Source organism: Platalea leucorodia, assembly GCF_965183815.1.
Source record: "Platalea leucorodia genome assembly, chromosome: 16".
NCBI classification, from domain to species: Eukaryota; Metazoa; Chordata; class Aves; order Pelecaniformes; family Threskiornithidae; genus Platalea; species Platalea leucorodia.
The window spans coordinates 13,811,784-13,832,524 of record NC_138838.1 but is presented as its reverse complement, the minus strand read 5'-3'; the positions used below and the strand labels follow the sequence as shown (position 1 = coordinate 13,832,524).

General features: G+C 61.0%; 3 protein-coding genes across 17 annotated transcripts in view; 2 read left to right on the top strand and 1 right to left on the bottom strand.

Annotated features, from left to right (window-relative positions):
- The window catches only part of NUFIP2 (nuclear FMR1 interacting protein 2), a 37,866-nt gene extending 21,364 nt beyond the window's left edge, over window positions 1–16,502 (top strand). The window contains exon 5 of the mRNA XM_082327982.1: window positions 16,477–16,502. The gene's annotated coding sequence lies outside the window, so the exon portion shown is untranslated. The remainder of the gene's footprint in view (window positions 1–16,476) is intronic.
- On the bottom strand, window positions 2,137–6,045 carry CRYBA1 (crystallin beta A1; the record flags this gene model as incomplete). Its single annotated transcript, XM_082328136.1, has 6 exons — window positions 2,137–2,284; window positions 2,430–2,572; window positions 3,106–3,247; window positions 4,884–5,002; window positions 5,250–5,369; window positions 5,932–6,045. 6 exons carry the CDS (start codon window positions 6,043–6,045, stop codon window positions 2,137–2,139), a joined length of 786 nt encoding a protein of 261 aa, XP_082184262.1.
- The window catches only part of MYO18A (myosin XVIIIA), a 39,159-nt gene continuing 29,927 nt past the window's right edge, over window positions 11,510–20,741 (top strand). For all 15 annotated transcript variants that reach the window (XM_082327969.1, XM_082327968.1, XM_082327970.1 and 12 more), the window contains exons 1-2: window positions 11,510–11,551; window positions 16,477–17,556. In XM_082327969.1, coding sequence (XP_082184095.1) covers window positions 16,543–17,556 — 1,014 coding nt within the window. In that variant the 5' untranslated portion in view covers window positions 11,510–11,551; window positions 16,477–16,542. The remainder of the gene's footprint in view (window positions 11,552–16,476; window positions 17,557–20,741) is intronic.

Genomic DNA, 20,741 nt, shown 5'->3' with positions numbered 1-20,741 from the left:
TCTCTCTGTATAGCTATATAAATATATATATTATTTTTTTATTTTAAAGAGCCTACTTTAGTAATTGAATTGGAGGGAGCGGGGTGTGCTGGCTTGTGTTTTGCATACACTGTCAGATGAACGAGTGCCCTTTTTTCTCTGGTTGAGAGAACGGCGGCGGTACCCACCGGCATCCTGCCGGGTGTGCAGGTGGCAATGGGGACGGGGAGTGCATGGCTTGGCCCCATGCAACGCTGCTTTGAGGAGGGAATGGAGATCAGTCAGCCATGTTGCAGGCTGATGGCGTGGGCAAACTTGAGGCTTCTAATGACAAAATTAACTGAAGAGAAACCCTACTGTTGCATATTCTCACTGTGAGGCGGGAAGGACAGGCTTCCTCACTGTCCCTGCTGCGGGGGCTGTAGTCCATGGCCCGCTGGAGCAGAGGATGGGCTCCCACCGGTCTCCGGGGCGAGAGCTTGAGAGCTTTATTTTGGTTTTGTTTTCATGAGTTGGATGCATTAGGTTGCAGGTACCACCTTTGGAAACTTGTTGCTTAGCCCAGAGCCTTTGTGCAGGAGAGTCAGGATTTTGTGATGAGAGAAGGACCCTGACAACTTTCTCCTCGTGTTCCCTTCGCCATGGCAGAAATTTGTACTAACTTAACGGCTTTTTTTCATACAGAACAGGGCTGCTTTTCTATCTACCATCACACGTGTACTTACACACCTTCAGTGGCTTACGAGCCTCTGAAGGTCCTCAACTTGTTTACTGGGGGGGACGGATGCCCCTCTCTTCCCCCTCCCCTGAATATTTCAGTGTTAAGGGCAGTGCGAAACACAACCGTGCGCTTTGACTGCAAGCTGGGGCAGGACAGGTCCCTCCAGGCGGAGCCATCAGAGCCGCCTCCTCTCCTGCCCACCCTCGTCGATAAGTTCTCATTTCGTTCGGTTTCCTGGTGTGTATTAAAATCACCATGAGGGGTTGTGCTCTACCTGCTCAGGAGCTGAATTACCTCTGACCTGTGGAGAGGGGCAGCCCCTCTTTGTTGTCAATGTTGTAGTGTATGACCACACGGATCAGTAAAGGTAGTCTTTGTTTTCTTCTCCCCTCCCCAGTATTTCCGATTAGGTTAATGCACTCTGTGTGCCCAGCTGGAAATGTAGGCGTTTACCCAGTCGTGAGAGGGTGGCTAGAAGAATTAGTGTAATACCTGCTGTAGCTGTGTCTGGCGCAGCCCCTTGCGCTGGTATGGGTAATGTCACGGACTGTAAGGATAGGTAATGTCCATGAGCTGTAATGGCATGATGTATCTTTACCAATGATGTCATACTTCACACTAAATGTTTAAAAAAAAAAAAAAAAGTTACCTGAAATTTTGTTTATTCTGCACCAACAGGACTTCAAAATGTATCCAAATTTTATTATTTTATCAGGAAAAAAAAAAGAAATTTGTGTAGATCGAATACGTTAAGACAGACAATAAGTGATGTAAATTGTTGAATAAAAATTTTAAAGTTTGTGAGTGTCGGCGTGACTTTCTTTTTTGCGCTCTCAGAGAGTATCCCTTGGTCCTGGGGATGCTGTGTGGCTGACGACTCAACTTTCGGTCCCTCAGGCCTGGCAGCACTGGCCACAAAGTCTACGAGCAGCATGGCACACGTGGCTGTGTGTACATGGGTGCTTGGTGCTGGTGTGGCTTGGCGGGGCAGGGAGCCAGAAGCACGGTGCCCTTCACCTTGACTGGGGAAGGGGAGGGCAGGGAGGAAAGGAAGCCACACAGCTGCAGTGACCAAAGATTTGGTTGCTCTGGTTGTGCTTGTGAGGCAGCTGAAGGATGAACTTGCCTTGGAATGAGCCCCACTGGGCTTCAGTCCTGCTTAAAATAGGCAGGGAAGAATCTGGTCCCTGCTACTGGGATGGGGATGTGTGACTTCAGTCCCAAACACACGACAGCAAACACCCACTAAAGCTGGTTTATTTTTTTCTTTCAGTCACATTTATTGGCAATTGTGGCAGTTGGTACCGTTTGGGAATGTTGTTCCATAAGCAGTTGCAGTACAAGAAGGGGTGGTTATTTCAGGAGGGGAGTATTAGCACCAAAAGGGAGCCGGTGAGCTTTAGAAACCTTGCAGAGACGTACTGGAAAGTGGGGAGCTACTGCTGGACACGCCTGATGGATTGGATCTGGGAGGTCTGGGCATGCGAACCCCACTCTCTCCAGTGCTTGTAGTCTCCTCCGTGGTGGTCGGACTCCAGGATGTACTGGTAGCCACGGTACCCGGGATACTGGTAGCAAACCCAGCTGGAAGAAAAGGAGTCATCAGGTGGCCATAAGGGGGATAAAAGGTAAGCCAAGGGTGTTGCAGGGTGTCCCCCCTCCAGCTGTGGTAGCACAGCAATGGCAGCGGTTTGTCCCTGCTGCTCGTGGTCTTTTGCCCATCGCTTACGCGCCACACTGGATCTTCATGGAGCCCACTTCATTGTTGGCCCAGCCCATGGCCTGCAGCGAGGGGTAGTCATCACCTATTTCCCACTGGCGGCCAATGAAGTTGTCTTTCTCGAAGACAGTGATCTTGGATTCCTTGTGATTCTGGGGGGGGAAGAGCAGGGGATGAGGGGAGGTGCTGCTCCCTCCACGGTGTGGATGGGGATGGCAGGGCAATGACTATCCCTCCCTATGGCATTGCTCAGAGGATTTCCTGGGGGTTGCGTGCACAGCCCAAGGGAGGGAGGTGTTCAGACTCTAGGCTGGTTTTCTCAAAACCCAGATGTGTGGAGGTGCTCAGCAAGGTGGTGCAGGGCCAGGGCAGGGCACGGATTGGCCTGGGAGGTGTCAGTGACAGCTATGCCACAGCTACCATCTCAGGCTGGCTGTCCCTGACCGCTGGTCATGTACAGCTGGCCCAGAAGTTCCCTTTAAAGTTTCAGAAAACAGGACAGAAAGAGCAAATCCTACTGGGGGGGGAGAGCTGAGCCCACCCCAAGGAGCCTCTGCCACCTGCAGAGCCCCTGGCATGGGTGTGTTTGCCCTTCGTAACCTCACTCCCTTGGCCTGGTGCTATTGCCTGGGACATTTTAATGGGCTCAGAGCTGTGAGAGCTTTGTCGGAGCCAGGACACTCACAGCAGAGCAGACGGGGCGGAAGGACATCAGGCGCTCGATGTGGTAGGCGTTGCTGCCGCTCCAGGCATCCCAGCGCGGGTACTCTCCCCTCTCCAGGATGAACTGCTGCCCACAGAAGCCAGTGTGCTCGTAACCAACCCAGCTGTGAAAACAGAGCAAGGGCTGCCAGGGCTTCCTGCAGCAGCTCTGGGCCTCCTGCTCGGGGCTGGCACCAGGGCACAGATGTAGGTGAGCGGAGGAGGTTGGGGTCTGGCCTCTGCCCACAAGTACAGGAGGAAAGGAAGAGGTGCTGGATGTGTAACTGCATCTGGTGCCTGGGAGACTGCCTGCATGGCAGCCAGCATCCCCCGGTACCCCGGCTGCAGCAGGTGATGGGGTGCCTCCTTCAAGGGGCCCAGCCTGCAAACAGTGGCTTTCTTTCCCCTAACTGCTCTGTGCTTATTTACACAGATCGGCATCACGTTAGGATGCCACAGGACACCTGTGGCTGCCCTTCTCTTCCCAAAGGCCTCATTTCTTACTTGTTTCCCAATTACAACGTGGCACAGCTGGAAAGACCTGAATTCCTAATACCCAAACCAGGCAGAACCCATCTGGCTGTGGGCAGGGCAGGGAGCTATTGCCTTTCCCCTTTCTGGGTCCACCTCTTCCCTGAAAACAAACATGGAGAGGTGAGAGGGATGCCTCTGCCCCGCAGGGGACATTTTGCAAGTCCTGGTGCGCCCACACAAGAGCCTGCCTGTCCCCAGGGTAGGGACCTTTCCTAGGCACATTCCCCTACAGAGACCAGGGAATGGGACAGCCGCAGCTGGGCGAAGCAGGGAGGCAGAGGCTGGGCTGGGGGCTAGAAGAAGGATGGCACAGGCTGTGCAGCCCACAGACCCTCCTGCTTATGGGGTATGCAGGGTACTGAGGGGCAGGCTGAGCTGGGGGGGTCGAGAGCCTCTTGCCACTGACCAAAACTGAGCCCTGATCCCGTGTCCTGCAGTTGGCTTCCCCCCGTGCAAGGTGACCAGCCTGATTAGGAACACGTCAACTGGAGCAGTGAGCTGATTACGGCGTGAGCACGCATGCCGCTGTAATCCCATTAGCATTACAAATCCTAAATATAGCAGCACAAATCTATCTTGTCTGCTTCCCTGGCCCCGGCGGGATGCTTGCTGTGGGGACTGCTCCTTACACACAGCATCTCGGAGCAGCTCAGGAGATGTCTTGCCTGTGCCAGGGAAGATTTCTGTGAGCAGGGAGAAGCCCAGCTCTGCCCCCTACCCCTGTCAGCAACTGGGGCAGCCCAGCACAGGCTGCAGGAAGGCTCTGCTCCAGCCCTGGGGAGTTGCACAGTGCAAGGAGAGCATGAGGCAGAGTAGGGCTGGGCCCTGGGGCATGAGAAGTGGTTCTTAAGCATGGTGCTTCATGGGGTTACGCAGGTGGATGGGGACCAGGCTGAGCTCAAGAGCCACTCACTGAGCACCAATCTTCGCTGCATCCTTGGGCAGCATCCCTGTGGGGCACTGGTGAGCTCCAAACCTGGCTGCTCCCAAACTACAGGAGGCAGTTTTGGATGATGCCAAAAGCACTGCCACTGTCCTCTGGCCCTGTGTCTGTGTCAGTGCTGCCCAGGACTAGCTGCTCTACCGTGGCAGGGTGGGATCCCTCATGCCTGGCTTCCTCCCAGCTGAGCAGAGCAAGGACAGCTGGCCCTGCTCCACACTCAGGCACCCCTCGGCCCACCAGCCTGCCTGGGAAAACATCCCCACCGCTGGCCACCAGGTACTCACGCGCCGCACTCCACCTTCAGGGAGCGGATGTTGTCAAAGCCGCACTCCATGATGTTTGGACAGGCTGAAGTGAACTCCATCCTCTTGCCCTGGAAGTTTTCTTGGTCATACACGGTGATCTGGAACGGAGAGCAAGCTGCCGAGTCGGGAACTGCCCGGCAGCGGCCCCAGGTGATTCAGCGCCTCTTCGAGACAGAGGGTCATGCTCCATCCGGGAAAGAGCCGGCAGAGGCTGCACTGGGCACCCCTCTGCGCTGGGACACAGCCCCGCACACCTCTGTGCATCCCTGCACTGCTGGCCCCGCAGCGCCCTGCCTTGGTGTCGGGGGAGCCGCACACCGGCCCCCGCTCCGCTCTCCTGCTCACCCCTGCGGAGATCAGTTCCCGGGGCAGCGGTGCCGTCCGGAGAGAGGAGCGGAGCCGTTCTGGGACAGGCGGGTGGCAGGGCTGTGGCTGGCAGTTCTCCCGGCCTCTGCTCCGAACGCTCTAGGGCAAAGAGGATTAACGGGGGAAAGGACGAGGGGAAACTCCCCGGGGGGCTGCGGCTGCCGCTCTCCTCTCCCACAACAGCTCCAGGCTTCAGCGGGGTGCGCCCAGCTCCCTCCTCGAACTGTGTCCCCAGAGCTGTTGCCAGACCCCTCAGAGCTGCTCCCCACCTTGCTCTGCTGTGCCCACTGCTCCCTTTGCAGCCCTCGTGCCTGCTCCTGCCTGCCCTGCCAGCCTGCCTGCACTAACAGGGGAAGGCAAATAACAGCATGTGGATTTCGGGGACTGCTGTAACTGCCTGGCACAGGACAACTGGTAAGAGCAGGGCACGGCTGGGCCAGGGTGCTGCAAAGAGGCTTATGAAAAACACCCGGGAGGTGTTTGAGCAGGCGGGAGGCAAGTTCCTGTGGGCAGAGGACAGGGGTGCCTTGCTTCCTGTGCTCCTCCCTGCCTCACTGCCCACTCTGCAGCTTTCCTGGCCCTGGAGGACTGTCTTTGCCCCTCTCCCTGTCCCCCACCTGCACACAGGAAAAGGAGAGATACAGGGGGTGTGAGGACGTACCTTCCACGGGCCCATGGGGACAGGCAGAGGGTTTGTCTGAGCCATCTTTGCTGCTGGAACGGTGTCTGGAGAAGGAAGGAAAAGCTGTTTGCGCTGCAGCGTGCCGCTGTGCATCCCTGCTGCCTGCTCATGGGGCCAGGGGATGGCTCTGTGCCCACCACGCCTGTTCGAAGGCAGCTGCCCTGCTGCTGGTGACAAGCCACGCCAGTTGCAGTGAGACCCTCTTGCTAACAGCAGGATGGGCTGGGGGGCACAATGGGGGGCTCCAGGACACATCCAAAGCAGGGTGCTCCCTTCTTGTCGCTGCGGTGCCCCTTCCCTCCTCCTGGCCATGGCACGGAGCCTGCGTGCCCACCAGGGCACAGTGCCCGGCTCCCCTTTCTCCTTCCCCGAGGCCAGGCCATCACTAGGAAAAACACTCCTGAGCTGGAGTGGGGAGCTGTGGCAGGAGGACACAGGCTGCCTGGTACCTGGCGGTGTCCAACAGACCCGCCCTGCTTCCCTCTGCCTGCCCTCATGCCTTGGCTATGCCTCCCTTGAGAGGCACAGTGGGCTCCCACGGATGGCCCCGTCTAATGGTGGGAGATGCCAACTGGTGTGCTGTGCCAGGGGCTGGGGCCGGGTGGGTGCCAGGAGTGGAGTTCCCCATGGTAGAGGGGCTCTCAGCCACCCCAGCTGCCAGTGCGGACATGTGAGCCTGTCTTTCGCCACAGGAAATGGCAACGCTCCCTCTGGGTGTCTTTTGCCACCAGGCAGGAGGCAGGGTGTCTGCCCAGCTGGCCGGCGGCAGCGGGGATGAGCAGGGGGCAAGGTGGGAGAGGTGCGAATCGGTCCCAGGACTCACCTAGCTCAGGCGGTTACTGCTGCTTCACCCATGTAACGTTTGCCTACTTCAGCGGCTCAGCTTTTATAGGGTGCTGCTGGCTGGGAGCCAGCACCAGCATTTGCAGAGCCGTCAGCACAATGCTTTCTATGGCATTGTCCCACTGATCCCAGAGATTTCAGCTGCTCATCGCCATGGTCTGAGCCACATTCTTAGGAAAAAAAAAAATTGATAATAAAAAAAGAAAAATAATCGGGGTGGCTGTTTGCACAGATAATCTTGGGCACAAATGACTCAACGGTTTGACCACTCTGGCATTTTCCAGGGGCAATGCACCGCACCGTCACGGGGCGAGCACAGGGGCTGGCCCAGCCCTGGCACCCGTGGGCACAGTGGGGATGGCATGGTACCCTCTTGGTGAGACCCTGTGGGGCTCGGCTGGGTGCTTGCTCTGCTGGCCATGGTGGGTCCCAGTCTCCGTGTTGGTGTGGACATCCTCCTCCCACTGTGGCCCCATGGTGGGCAAGGGGAGCTGTGAGGCTGGTCCTCCCTGCTCAGTGTGAGCTGGTGTGCGGCTTCCATGGCCCCACAGCCGCACCGAGCTCCAGTGCTTGCCCCCTGCTCCACACAGCACTGCCACCATCCTGGCTCCATGCTTGGGGAAACCCGCCATGGGCCTGGGAGGCCTCAGGCCTGTGGTAACCATGGCAACGAGGCACCCCTAGGCCTCAGGCCTCACGGTAACCATGGCAACCAGGTCGCACTCCCACTTCCCTGCGGCAGGGCTCCCTCAGGGCCCTGGCATGGTGGGCGCTGCAGGCCCAGGGGTGTCATGGTGGGCACAGGCCTGGACCCTTGGGGGTCACGAGGCGAGCACAGCAGCACGGGCTGCTGCCTCAGCGCATGGCTGCCAGCACAATGCACCGCCCGTGTCTGACTGCCCCTTTTGTCTCCCTGCTGGGCGGCCGGCACAAAACAAAGCGCCCTGTCAGCGCTGCCTGTGGCACAGCCTGGCGCCCAGCCCGGGGGGGACCCTGATGGGGCCACGCTACAGGGATGGCAGCAGTCCAGCCCAGCCTGAGGGGGCCCAGCGGGGTCCTGGGGGACCCCTCCTGCAGGCAGGGCTCCACCATGGCAGGGGGGAAGCCGGGGCTTGCAGGGGCCTTTCCCTTCACCAGCTGCTGCCACTGGAGCCTGGGTGCTGTGGGGGGACGGGGATGGGGTTGGCGAAGCCGGGGGGATCACTGGGAAGCAGAACTGTGGGACTGCACCCCTGAGGCCTGACACTGGCTCCCGGGGCATGCTGGCTGACCATACTGCCACATCCCAGCAAATGTGGGGTCAGGGAAAGGGAGGAGCAGGGCCACCTGCTGTGGGGCTGCCAAAATGTGGGGCTGGTGGTGGGAACACTCCCGCAAAGCCCCCAGGCACCCTCCCTGTGCACCCCGCCATGTGCACCCCTGGCTGTGAGCGGGAGGCCAGGCTGGAACTCGTTCCCCGCGTCCCTCCAGACCCTCGGGCATGCCCTGCCCATGGCTTCGGCCGCCCCGGCGGTGCGGAGGCTTTGCCAAGAGCCTGGTGCCACTAGAGGGAGAGCTCACCCCGAGCAGCTGCGCTGCAGCCTGCGCATGCGGGTGTACGGCGTGTGCAGGGGGGGTACGGCGCTGCACACCGCTGTACGCCCCACACGGGCACCCGGCTCCCCTTGCAAAACGCTGGCTCTGGCTGCAAATGGTCCCAGGGCAAAGCCCGGAGCCGGCAGCCACCCCAGGCCAGGAGCAGGGTGGGGGAAAAGCCCACCCCCCCGCACACCGTGCATCAGGCATGGCTGGAGACAGGCCACCCTCGGCAGAGAGCAGGATCCCCGGGTACGGCTTGGGGTGCAGTGATTTCCCTAGTTGTTTTCCCCAGTGACACGCAGCGCTGCTGAGGGGGGGGTAGGTCCTTCCAGAAAGACTGGGAGGGGGGGCGGGCAGTGGCAAGTGCCTGGGTTATGGCTGTCATGGCTACCACTGTGACAATGCTGGTGGGTCCATGGGTTATCTGGAATAACTCGTTTTTCTAGATCCAGCGACTATTAAAAAGCAGTGACCTATTTAGGGAACCCTGTGGTGCTGCAAAATAGATGCTTGCCCTCCCAGCCTGACTGGGGGCATTCACAGCTCTGGTCAGCCGTCTGCGCCTGCTGGGGGCACTGTGAAACGCCACTGGCACTGGAGCTCTGTCCCACTTCTCCCTAGAAAGCCGTGGGCAACGCGGAGGCATTCCTTGGGCATGGGGGTTTGCTGGTGCCTGTGAAACCCCTGTGCCGCTCTGTGCTGGGGGAGAGCTGTTCAGGGCAGCCCGGCCCTGGGAGAGGGGCTGCAAGGTCAGACGGGATCTTGTGGGCATGGGCACCTGGCTGCCTTGCTGGGAAGCACAGAGGTGTTTAGCCCTGGGGAGGTGGCAGGAGGCTGGCCCTGCTGGGTGGCTGCTGGTGGCAGGGCTGTGAGAGCCACTGGGGACCTCACACTGTCCCACAGCTCCGCAGTTCCAGCTGGTATCAGCCCTGCCACCGTCTGCCTGGCATGACAAGGGAGCAGGAGCTGCTGCAGGCTGTAACCAGCTGTTCACCTGCCTGTGCCGGGAAGGCAGGACAGAAGTGCAGCCACACGATGTGTTCCCTTGCCACCGCAGCTGGAAAACCCTCCTGGCAGCTGAGCTGGGGCTCTGCTTCCCCTCTGGCTCACACATCCCCATCACTGCTTTCCGGATGGCTGGGGCTCCCCGTGCTGGGCGCCATGTGCCTGGGACAAAGGAAAGTGTGACAAAAGCAGGCTGCTGCACTGCCTGCCTCTGTCCTCTGCTGCTGCAAGGGCTGCATCTCCTCCACTGCTGGGTCCCTCGGGCCAGGGCGCAGCGTGGGGCCTTGTGCACAGCTGCCAGCTTGCTCTCGCCATGTTCCTGCACACACATGCTGCTCTGCTGCTGCAGCAAGGCCATGTCCTGGGCACATGTTGTGGGCTGGAAATCACACCCAGCCTTATCACTGGAACAGGGGCTTATGACACTCGGGCAAGCGTGTCCTGGGGGGGGGTGGACCCAGTGCGATTCCCAGTGCATGTGGAAGTGATGCTCGCTGCTGCAGAGATGCTCTGTGCTGAGAGATGGATGGCAGGGGCCTTTCCGCTATGCACGGCAAGGCTCAGCCTCCAGCTAGTGTACCGCCTGGCACTGCCATGCAGCAAGGCATGGCACTGAGGCTGTGACCGCAGGGAAGACCTGAGTCCCCCTCGCCCCATCACGCTCACAGCCCAATTGCACGAGAACCAGGACCATGTGTCTCAGCCTGGCTCAGCCTCTGATGGACGGTGGCAGGGTTTTGGAGTGAGGGCTCTGGGGCACCCCAAGGCAAGGCAGCAGCCATGGGAGGTGGCACGGATGGTGCTGTGGGCAGACCCCTGTCCCCATAGGTCCCTCTGTCCAGCTTGAGCTTTCCAGGAGAGACAAAGCACTCCTTGAAAAACACTTTTGGAAAGAGCTCATGGATGCTTGTCTCTGGGGTCCCTGTTCCCCAAGCCCCACTCCGGTTTCCCTGAACTGCTGGGCCACCCACGTCCCGCGAATAGCCCAGAGGTGGCCCAGCTGCTCCCACGTCCAATGGTAAAGGAGGTTGTCCCAGCACAGAGACTGCGGGGCTTGTCCTGAAATCATCTATCCTAGGGCAGCTGCTGCCGGCCTTCATGCTGTACGTGGCTGGGAGGGGCCCACAGGATTTTGGCTGTATCTGACCGATCCTGATGCGACACCCCAAAGCTGGACACGAGTGGAACAGGCGTAACAAAGGCTTTGTGGCTCTCACTGCCAGGCTCACTGAGAGATGCCTATTGTTAATCACGTGCTGTCTCCTGGCCAAGGCAGCCAGGCACCATTCTGAACAGTCTGGTTTCTGAAGGCTTACAGCTCTCCCTGGGGACAGGTGGTGTGGGGAGAAGTATCAGCTGCAAAATGGCTCTGCAGGCAGCTCCGCCATGTCCTGCTTTTGCTTTGTGTTTCCCAGGCTCAGCCCATGCAGCCGCCTCTGGGGACCAGCCACCCTGCTCTGGCAGCCTGATCCCTGTGCCGGATCAGATGCTGCGCCCGATCAGATCCTTTCGAGAGGGGGAACTCCAGGAGTGTGTGTCTGCATCGGTGCAATGCACGGGTCTGTGTGTGGACCAGTGTGACTGCATGGCATGCGAGTGTGTTTTTCAGAGTGTGAGTGGGGGGGTTGCAGAGGTGTGCCAGAGGGACTCTGTGTTGCTCTGTGCTTACTGGGCATGTGAGCACACTGTGTGTGTGTGTGTGTGTGTGTGGGCAGTGGTGTACACCAGCTGTGCAGAAGCGCATGTGTTCCAGTGTGTGCTGCAGAGCGTGTGTGTGCGCACACTCCAGTTTAAGAGCAGGTATGTGTGTCGCAGGGTGCACCTCAGCTGTGTGTGCACCGGGGTGTGTGCAGCCGCAGTGTGTATATTCGGGGTGTGCTGCGGGCACACCCCGACTATGTGCTGTGGCAGCGGGCGGGTGTGCGCGGTGCGCACCGGGTCTGCTTATCGCAGAGCCTGAGTGTTCCCGGGTGGGCCGGACGCCGCCGTACCGGGCCGTTTGATGCCGTTCCATCCTGTGCCGTGCGGAGCCGCGCCCGGCACGGCGGGCGGCGCGCGCAGAGCCGGCAGTGCCCGCCCCGGTGCAGACCCGCCCCGCGCCGCCCCGCCCCGCGCCGCCGCCGGGGCCCGGCACCGCCGCCGCCAGTACCGGGCCCCGCTCCGCCGCCGCCGGGTGAGTAGCTGCCGCGCCCCCATCGCCACCGGTACAGGCCCCGGAGGAAGGGCAGGGGCACGCACCGCTTGCGTCTGCATCGCCGCCCCGGGCGGGCCAGGCCGGGCCGGGCCGGGCTGTGCGTGTGCCCGTGCCCATGCTCCCGCGGCGTTGCACAACCGTGGTGTGTGTGGGGGTGTGCGTGCGTGCCCCCCCGGTGCTGTTGCGGAGTGTGTGTATGCGCATGGCCTGCTCTTGTCTTGCAGCGCCCGTGCTTGTCCATCCTCCGGTGTCTCGCAGTGTGTGTGTGCGGCGGCCCCCATTGTGTCACCTTGTGCATGCCCCCAGTTGAGCTGCGGGGTCTGTTTGTGCGGGCCCTCCCCGCGTTACGTTGCAGCACCTGTGTGTTTACCACACGCTGTGGGGTGCTGGAAGTGTGTGCACCCCGCTGGGGGCAGCTGTGGGTGCTGTGGGGACAGCTGTGCCCCCAGGGTGGGCATACATAGCCTGTCCCTGCAGGGTGCCCCATGTTGGTGGGTGCTGGGGCTCCTCAGGGCCGGCCTCACTTCCAGGGAGAAGCGGCTGGCCTGGGCCTTTCCTGCACCACTGGGGAATTGCATCCAAAGCCATTAGCCTGGCTCACTGTTAACCGCATCGCTGCCAGGGCCAGTAGCACTGGCACCTGGGTACCTTTTTGGGGTGACACAAGGCGGGTGGGTGGCTTTGCAGCAAGCTGTGGTGCTGGGGGCAGCGGGGGCTCGCAGGGCCTGTGGCCGCCATGGTGCCTGCCTGCACATTAATTTGCCCGGGGAGGAATATATAGAGTGGCGGGTGAGGGCTGGGACGCGTGTCCAGAAATAGTGTGGTTTCCAGCCAGCCTGTGAGATGCAAATCGTTTGGTCAACAAGCAGTGGAGCTAAACTTAGGGCAATTACAGAAAAGTGTGGGCCCACAGTGGGTGTGCAAGGGCACGTGGCAGCTGGTGTTACCACACCCCAGGCTGGCCCTGGCACCCCAGCAGTGGGGGACCCCCACCCGGCAGCTCCTACTGCCCTGTCCCCTGTCAGGAGCCGAGTGTTTCTGCAGTGCCTGCGCCGGCCCTGAACTTTGCCCGCTGACGAGCTGTGGCTCAGCCCTTCACCTTTGCTGTGGGCTGGGCAATGTGGGGGGTCAGGCTGCAAATCTGGGGCAAGAAACGGGCAGTGAGGGAGGCGTGTGCACAATGGCAACAGGGCTGCAACCCGCCTGTCCTCCCCCCAGCTGGTTGCTAAACTGTCTTCTGCTTTCACTCCCACCCAGCAGAGCCTGGCAGCGATCACCGCCCTGCCACCTCTGTTTTGTAAGGACTCTCAGGCTGTTTTATTGCCCGGCTTTGGGGCGAGGCAGATGCCTGCACTCCACGCACGTACCCCGTGCACCCTCCTGGCCTCCACTGCCAGCCCGGGGTGACACTTCAAAGCCAGGCTGGGTCCCCTTTGCTGCTGGACACGGGGTTCCCATAGTAGGAGGACCCAAAATCCTACTTTGGAGACAGCCTGGCAGCACATCCCGGCTGTGACTTGGGTAAATCTGGGATTGTTTTCCTCTTGACGCATCCCAGCATTGTCCATAAGGGCAAGCAGTGCAGAGGGATTTGGAAACCCCCTAAATTTCCTTGTTCTGTGGAAAACTTGTGTCTGGCAAGGAGGCAAGGAGCCATTGCACAGGTCAGCCCCCTTTGCCCTGTGTGGGAGCTGAGCTGGCTGCTTGGCATTGCTTCCGGCAGCATCTGCTCCCTGGCGTGGCATCGTCCCTGCGTGGCCGGGGACGATGGGGTGTGGGGTGCCTCAACATGCTGTGCACAAGGAGGCGACAGCTGCCAGCTGCTGTGCCAAAGCGGTGGGCGAGTGCAGCCCTACTGCTGGCATCATGGCGGGGTGCAGAGTGGGGAGAGCAGGCGACTGGGAAACTTGCACTGCAGGTCCCTGCGCAGGGAGCATGTTGGACGAGATTGCGTCTTGGGAAGGGAAGGAGTGGCCCAGAGTTTCAGTGAACGCCTTTGTCCCCGCCTGAAACTCCCTGGTGCCCTGGCAGGGATGTGGGGGCTCATGGCTGTGGGGGCGGGACAAGGGGGAAGTTGCATCCCCCTCATTCCTGCTTGGGGGGCTCAGGGAGGGTTTTTGGGTTTGGGGGCCTTGAGCTGGGTCTCCCTTTCTGCCACCCATCCCTTTCAGGGTGACATCTGCTGTCCCCTGCCAGCCCAGGTATCACAGCAGTGTCCTCGCGTGCAATCCCTGGGCACAGCCAGCGCCCACGGGTGCCTCTCCCTCCCCTGTCATGGCTCATGCACACTGCTGCCCCAAACACGCCTGGCAATGGGTAATCCCAGAGTGAGCCCAGGCTGAGTCAGGGAAGGCACGTTGAGTCTGATTCAGGAGCAAGGAGACGCTCAGCAGCTGCCTCCTGCTCACAGCATTGGGCTGCACCCATCTGGCATCCCTGGTGCATGCATGCTGCTGGCAGGGGAAAAGGGAGCGAACTGCAACGGCATCTCACATGGGCCGGCGATGCTGGTGCAGGGGGGATGCCTGGGGTCTTTGCCCCAGCCCATGAAACTCCCATCTCCCCTGCTCCGCTGCTGTCAGTGGTGGCCTTGTGTGGGGCACACGTGGCCAGGCTGCTGGCTGCCGGCTCTGCCTGATTAGCAGATGGTAATGCTTGTTCCCCCTTTTTGTTGAGCGTACAAAGGCCGGGAGGGAGTGTGCGTGCTGGAGAGAGAAACCACGGAGGACAAAGAGCACACCCCGCCTGCCTCCCAGTGCCTTGGCTCTAACCAGCACCTGCCTGGCAAGTGGCTCTGCTCCCAAGGGTCCCCTGCCTGGACCTGAGAAGGGGTCCCAGCAGCCCCCTCCCTGCCATGGGGCGAGCGCAGGGTGCTCCCAGGGGTGTAGCCCTTTCTGCATCCTCCTGGCAGCACTGCTTTGGGGATGCCCAGGCAGCTGGGGGTACCGGTGGCACGTGTCATGTCAGGGGGACAGGTGCAGGTGGTTCCCTTCCTGCCATTGTCTGTGCTGAGGCCCCGACACCACTGTGGAGGAGCTGGTGGAGAACAGCCCCTACAGTGGCACGGCCATGGGGCCCTTTGCTGGCAGCATCTGCTGCGGGTCAAGGGAAGAAGCCACACCGTCCCCAGGCTGAGGTCAGCGGTCACCCCACAGCCAGCATTTCTGGGAGAGGAGAAAGGAGCAAGCTTGTTTTCATGCGTTTTGGGGTCCTGCCAGTCCAGGTCCTGGCTGTGGATGTAAGCAAAGCCCTGGGTGCTGCAGTGGAAGGCAGAACAGGCAGAGCTCCGGGGCTGAGTGGTGTGGGCAGAGCCATGGCAGCCCCTCTGGCCGTGGGCAGGAGGCTTGGAGCCAGCGAACGCAGCTGCCCGGCTGTGCTGCATGCCTGACCTTGTCCCTTCAACTGCTTCCCCTCACTGCCTTGGCTGTATCACGTGCCCGGGGCCATAACCATGCCGCGGCTTGCAGAGCCCTGCCCTCCTTCCCTGTGGCCGGGCCTCTCCTGGACACACGTGTGCTCCCACCCCAGCCCCGAGGGATGGTGGGGTTTGGGCAGTCCCCTGCCATCCCCTGAACCCATCTGGCTTTGCCAGGGGGGAGGCCTTGGCAAGGGTGCCTTCAGGGGCAGTGGGGACCACGTGCCCCCATAGGGAGGTGGCCCAGGCCATGGTGGTGATGCAGCACCAATGCTGCGTTGGAGCCAAGGTGCAGCTTGGCACGGCACGACATAGCACAGCATGGCATGGCATCCATGCATCCCAGGGAGCCTGCACTGCCAGTGTGGGCAGTGTTACTCGTCCGCATGGGTTCCCCAAACCTCATCCCCGTGCCCATCGAAGAGCTCTAAAGCAGATGCTTCGAAAGCGGGAAGTTTTCCTGTTGTCCTTTGTGCTGAGGTTAAGTTCCTGTGCAGCTTCCTGCCCCGTTATATATAGCTGTCAGCCTGTCCCATGCAGTGCTGCCAGCCGGCTGCTCCAGTTTGGAGTTGTTTATCTGCAGCCTGAGCACTCAGTGGAGGTCGGGGGGGGGGGGTGGGCTGGTGGGCATCGGTTGCCCCGGGGTCAGATGGGTCCCATAGCAGCCCCATGCGGGGCGAGGCTGTGGGTGCACGTGGGGTTTTCCAGGGAGGGATGGGTTTTCTGCCTGGCCATGGTTTTGCCGCTGGCTGGGTGCTCCCCCCACTGCGCGGGATGCCCGAATGAAAGAGTGACTGTTCCTGGAGGTCACTGACAGCGTCACGAGTTTCTGCGTCACCCCCAGCTATAATTAGACACTTATCAGTGTTTGGGAGGGATGTGATTTTACAGGTTCCTGTTTATTAGAGCAGCCTTCACTTAGGGCCATGTTTCCAGCTCCCTCCCTGGTGGGGACACTGCCTGTGGCTGTCCCCTGTGGCTTTGCGGTGGCCAGGGCCGGGACAAGCAGCAGAGAGGCTTCTGTTTCTTCAACAAGGGGCTTTTGAACCAGTGGGCAGGACACCTGTGGTGCTGCAGCTGGCAGGGATGGGCAGTTTTTTAGCCGAGGGAGCATCTACGCCGGTGGTAACCGCTGCAAATGCAACCAGGATGCCTTCCTCCCCTACCTGCCTGTGCTACTCCGAAACGGCTCCTGAGCTGTGGGAGGTGCTGGGGGTCTTGCCCACAGTCAGCCCCAGTGCTGGCATGGGGGTGCATCACGGTGCTAGGCTGCTGGGCTTCTTTGAGGGCCACCCTTGCTGTCCAGCCAGGGCAAGGACACGATGACTGGGGCAGTCTCAGAGCCCTGTGGTGCTGCTGTCCCCAGGGAGGGTAGGGATGCTGAGACATGGCCTGGAGCTGGGGGTGACCCGTAGGAGTGAGGGGCGGTGGGGTGGGTGTTGGCTGTACCGCTGTCTGATGGCACCCTTGCCTGTCTGTCCTTCTGTAGGCAGGTGGCCGTGCCGTGACCAGCACCCTGCCACGGGGGCAAGTGTGCCCCAAGCCCCCCTCCACCATGTTCAACCTGATGAAGAAGGACAAAGAGAGGGATGGAGCCCGAAAGGAGAAGAAGGAAAAGAAGGAGAAGAAGGAGCGGATGTCGGCGGCTGAGCTCAAGAGCCTGGAGGAGATGAGCATGCGCCGGGGCTTCTTCAACCTCAACCGTGCCTCCAAGCGGGACTCCAAGACCCGCCTGGAGATCTCCAACCCCATCCCCATCAAGGTGGCCAGTGGCTCTGACCTGCATCTCACGGACATTGACTCTGACAGCAACCGGGGCAGCGTCATCTTGGACTCGGGCCACTTGAGCACGGCCAGCTCCAGTGATGATCTCAAGGTGGATGATGCCAACTTCAAGGGCTCGGTGCTGCAGCGGGCGGCCAAGTTCGGCTCGTTGGCCAAGCAGAACTCCCAGATGATCGTCAAACGCTTTTCCTTCTCCCAGAAGAGCCGGGATGAGAGCACCTCAGAGACGTCCACCCCCTCCGAGCACTCCGCGGCCCCCTCCCCACAGGTGGAGGTGCGCATGCTGGAGACCCAGCTAGCCAAGCAAGGGGTCCCCCCAGGACACCCCTGCACCCCTCCCACCGTCTCCCTGCGTGCCAGGGTGCCGGAGCTCGTTGGCAAGAGGTTCCCTGCTGAGCTGCGGCTGCCTGCCTTGGTGCCCCCACAGCCCCCCACGCCACGGCAGCTGGAGCTGCAGAGGCGCAACACTGGTGATTTCGGCTTCTCCCTACGCCGCACCACCATGCTGGACCGGGCGCCTGATGGGCAGGTGTACCGTCGCGTTGTGCACTTTGCTGAACCCGGAGCTGGCACCAAAGACTTGGCGTTGGGGTTGGTGCCGGGTGACCGGCTGGTGGAGATCAATGGGCAAAATGTGGAGAACAAATCCCGGGATGAGATTGTGGAGATGATCCGGCAGTCAGGGGAGACAGTGCAGCTGAAGGTGCAGCCCATCCTGGAGCTGAGCGAGCTGAGCCGCTGCTGGCTGCAGGGTGGCCAGGGGACGTGCCGCGCTGCCTGGGATGTGAGTAACACTGTCCCCACTGCAGGGCCGGTGCCCTGGGTTTCTGCTGGCCACCAGCGTCCTCGTGGCGGGTGTTTGGGTTGGCAGGGGCTGTGGGAACCACCGGGTGCCGTGGCTGCTCTGACCAAGAGCAATGCACGGGGAGGAGCGGGAAGTTGTGGCTGGGATGCAGGGGCGATGCCTGCCTGTGCCCCAGGGCGGCAGAGTGGCTGCAAGGGTGCATTTGCATCAGGGCTTATGAACCCGCGCCGGTGGGTTTTTCCCCCAAAAATGCTCAGTGTGCTACTGGGTTTGGTCTTCCTCCTGCCAGAGGGGCTTTGGGAGAGCCCAGCTCTGTGTCACCTGGAGGAAGTCCGTCCCTGTGCCATCACCGAGGCAGCACGGTCTGACAGGGAAAGGAGCTTTGCTCCTTCCTGCCAGGAAATCCATAACGCTGCTTTGCAGCAGGGGCACTGCCTGCCCCGCTGCCTGCCCCGCTGCCCATATCAGCCTCCTCATGATGGGATCCCGCTCCGGGGACCAGGGAGGGCAGCGTGGTGTGTCAGGGGACAGGAGCTGCCAACAGTGTGTGCAGCTCTGTGTGTGTGGCTGGTGCTGTATAAATAGAAACTTAATGGCTGGGTGACCCACATCTCCCGCATGAGCTGCCTGGCTCCGCTGACCCTGCTGCGGACTAACCAGAGTCCTGACCAGCCGGCATCCTGGCAGAGGCCCCAAAATGCTGACAGCTTGCAGGGCTGGACACCTTTCATGGTGGCAGGGGGGTGCAGCAGCACAGCATTGGTTTAGCTTATAACCAGGCTTGTTTAGTGTGTTTTTAAGCCTTCCTTAGGGAGAGGCTGCCTGTGCCCCCGGAGCAGGTTGCCTGCACCGGGGAGAGCCATGTCGAGCATGGCGGGGCCCCGTCCCTGTGGGGTGGTGGCTGGGACAAAGCAAGGGTGGCCATGGTGCAGGGATACCGTGACGGTGGCCATGGGGCTCCATGTGCTCCCTGAGCAAGCACCGACGCTGCGGGGTGGAGTCTGTGCCGAGCTGGAGCACCGGGTTTCCGGCATCCCCTCCCCGGAGCCTGGCAGGCATCACCAGGCAATGCTTGCTGTGCCGCCAGGATAACCCCTGGCTGGATAACCCCACAGGACTGAGGGGCATGGCTGCCACCCTTGCTGCAGTGCGCCGGCATGGGAGCTGGTGCATGTTCGATGCCAGCGTGTGGGGGCTGGTGAGGTGCTTGTGCCAGCCAAGAGTGTGGTGCTGCGGCTGGGAAGGGGTAAGAGGAGATGCCGGTGCCCTTGGGGCTGGTGGGGAGAGGCTGCAGCATACGGCCTTGTGCCAGGTCCTGGCACGGTTAGATGGCATCAGCCAGAGGAAACCGGCCAGAAGGGTGGCAGTGACCGTGTCTTGTGGCATCTTTGGGTGCCACCACAGCATGGGCACCCCCGACACAAGATGCTGTCCCTCTCCCATGTGGTGCAGGGGTCCACCAGGGGATGCACCGCAGCTTTGTCGGTGCTGGGGAGCCAAGGGTGCAGTGCAGGGTGCCTGGTCCCTCACCCAGTGGGGCTGTGCAAGGTGCCGGCACACAGGGAGGCCCGGCTCTCCTGCAGGCCCCGCTAAGCTCCCTGGAATGTTTCTGGTCCTAATTTAAATAAAAATGATCCTTTTTGAAACAGGAAATTATAGACATATTTTGGGCTGTTGCTCTGGAAGCCCCTCCCTGGCTGGAGTGGGGACGGTGTCAGGCTCCCTCTGTACTGCATGGGGTTTAACCCCCTCAGCAGGGGCCGTGCTGAGCTGCCTTAATCCCCATGGACCCACACCAGAACCTGGCAGGGGCAGCACCTGCCATATCTAGGGGGGGCTCTCGGTGCTGTGGGGTGCATGGGGGGCTGGCCGGTGGCACGGTGTGACTGGGCATCCGGGACTGGGTGAAACCACCGCCCCATGTCCCAGCTTTGCTCCCGGCGCGGGGCAGCTGGGCTGGCTCGGCCCCGCACTTGTATTTATTTATTTACCGGCGAAATTCCTCTGGAAGGGCCCAGGCATGCGCCGGCTGGGTAGAAATATTCCAGAAACGCTGCTGACCACTCCAGCGCTTCGGCGGGACTGCAGACATTTGGCGGCCATGCCGGCAGACCCTGCGTGCCATGCTCACCCACCAGCCACTGGCGCCCTGGTCTCTGGAGGTCGCTGTCCCCAGGGTGCAAAGCCACCGTGCCACGGTGTGGCTGGGTGCCAGCTCTTTGCTGTGCCCCATGTCCCACCAGGGGACTCTGTGCGGAGGCGGAGGGGTGTGGGGTGGGGGCTGCAGGACTCCCATTGTTGCCAGAGGCACTTTCTCCTTTTGTCTATACTTCCTCCAGGGGAAGCTCTTGGGTTGGCTCTTTCTCTGCCCTCACTGTAGGGATGGTGCTGCTGGGGCATCCCTGGCCTGGGTGTACCTCAGGGGCCCTGGTGAGGGGGCTTGTGTCCAGCAGGCTTATCCGTGGGGTCGGTGCATCTCCGCCAAAGTTCCTGCTGGAGGAACGAGAGGAATCTGCTGGCCGGGCAGAAACACTGCTGCCTGGCCAGGCTGGGGGTCCGGGTAGAGATGGCCCATGGGAGCCAGGCTCCTCCCTGGCAGGTGGCTCTGTGCCCTGCCTCGGGGATGCTCAGGACCCCCTTGGGAAGGCAGGACCATGTTCCATCACCCGGGTCTGTTTGGCTCACCGTGAAGGGGGCTGCAGTGGCTCTGCATGCTGGGGCTGAGCCAGTGCCCTCACCAAAGCCTTTTGTTCCTGCTGTCAGGGGACGTGACTTCAACTTTTTGCAAATAACCCAGTGGCTGCCGCCAGCGCTACGTGGGGACACCATGGGCACCCTCCACTGTGTTGTGCCAGTCGTGCCAAGGGTGTTTACTGTGGCCTCTCCCCAGCGCGTGCCTGGTGCAGAGAGGGGCTGGAGCTGCCGTGTGGTGTCAGCCCCGGGGCAGTGCTGCAAAACCTGGCATTAGTGTGGGCTGGGAGGGATGTGACCCAGTGCTAGGATTCCCAGCATGGGCATTTCCAGCCTGCCATCAACACAGCCTTCCTGCTGCGGCTGGGACCCACTGCTCCTTCTGGGAGTGGATTCTGGCTCGGGGCACATCTGCGTCCCCGGTGTCAGGCAGGGACATGCTCAAGCACCGGCTGGGGTCCCTACCATGCTGG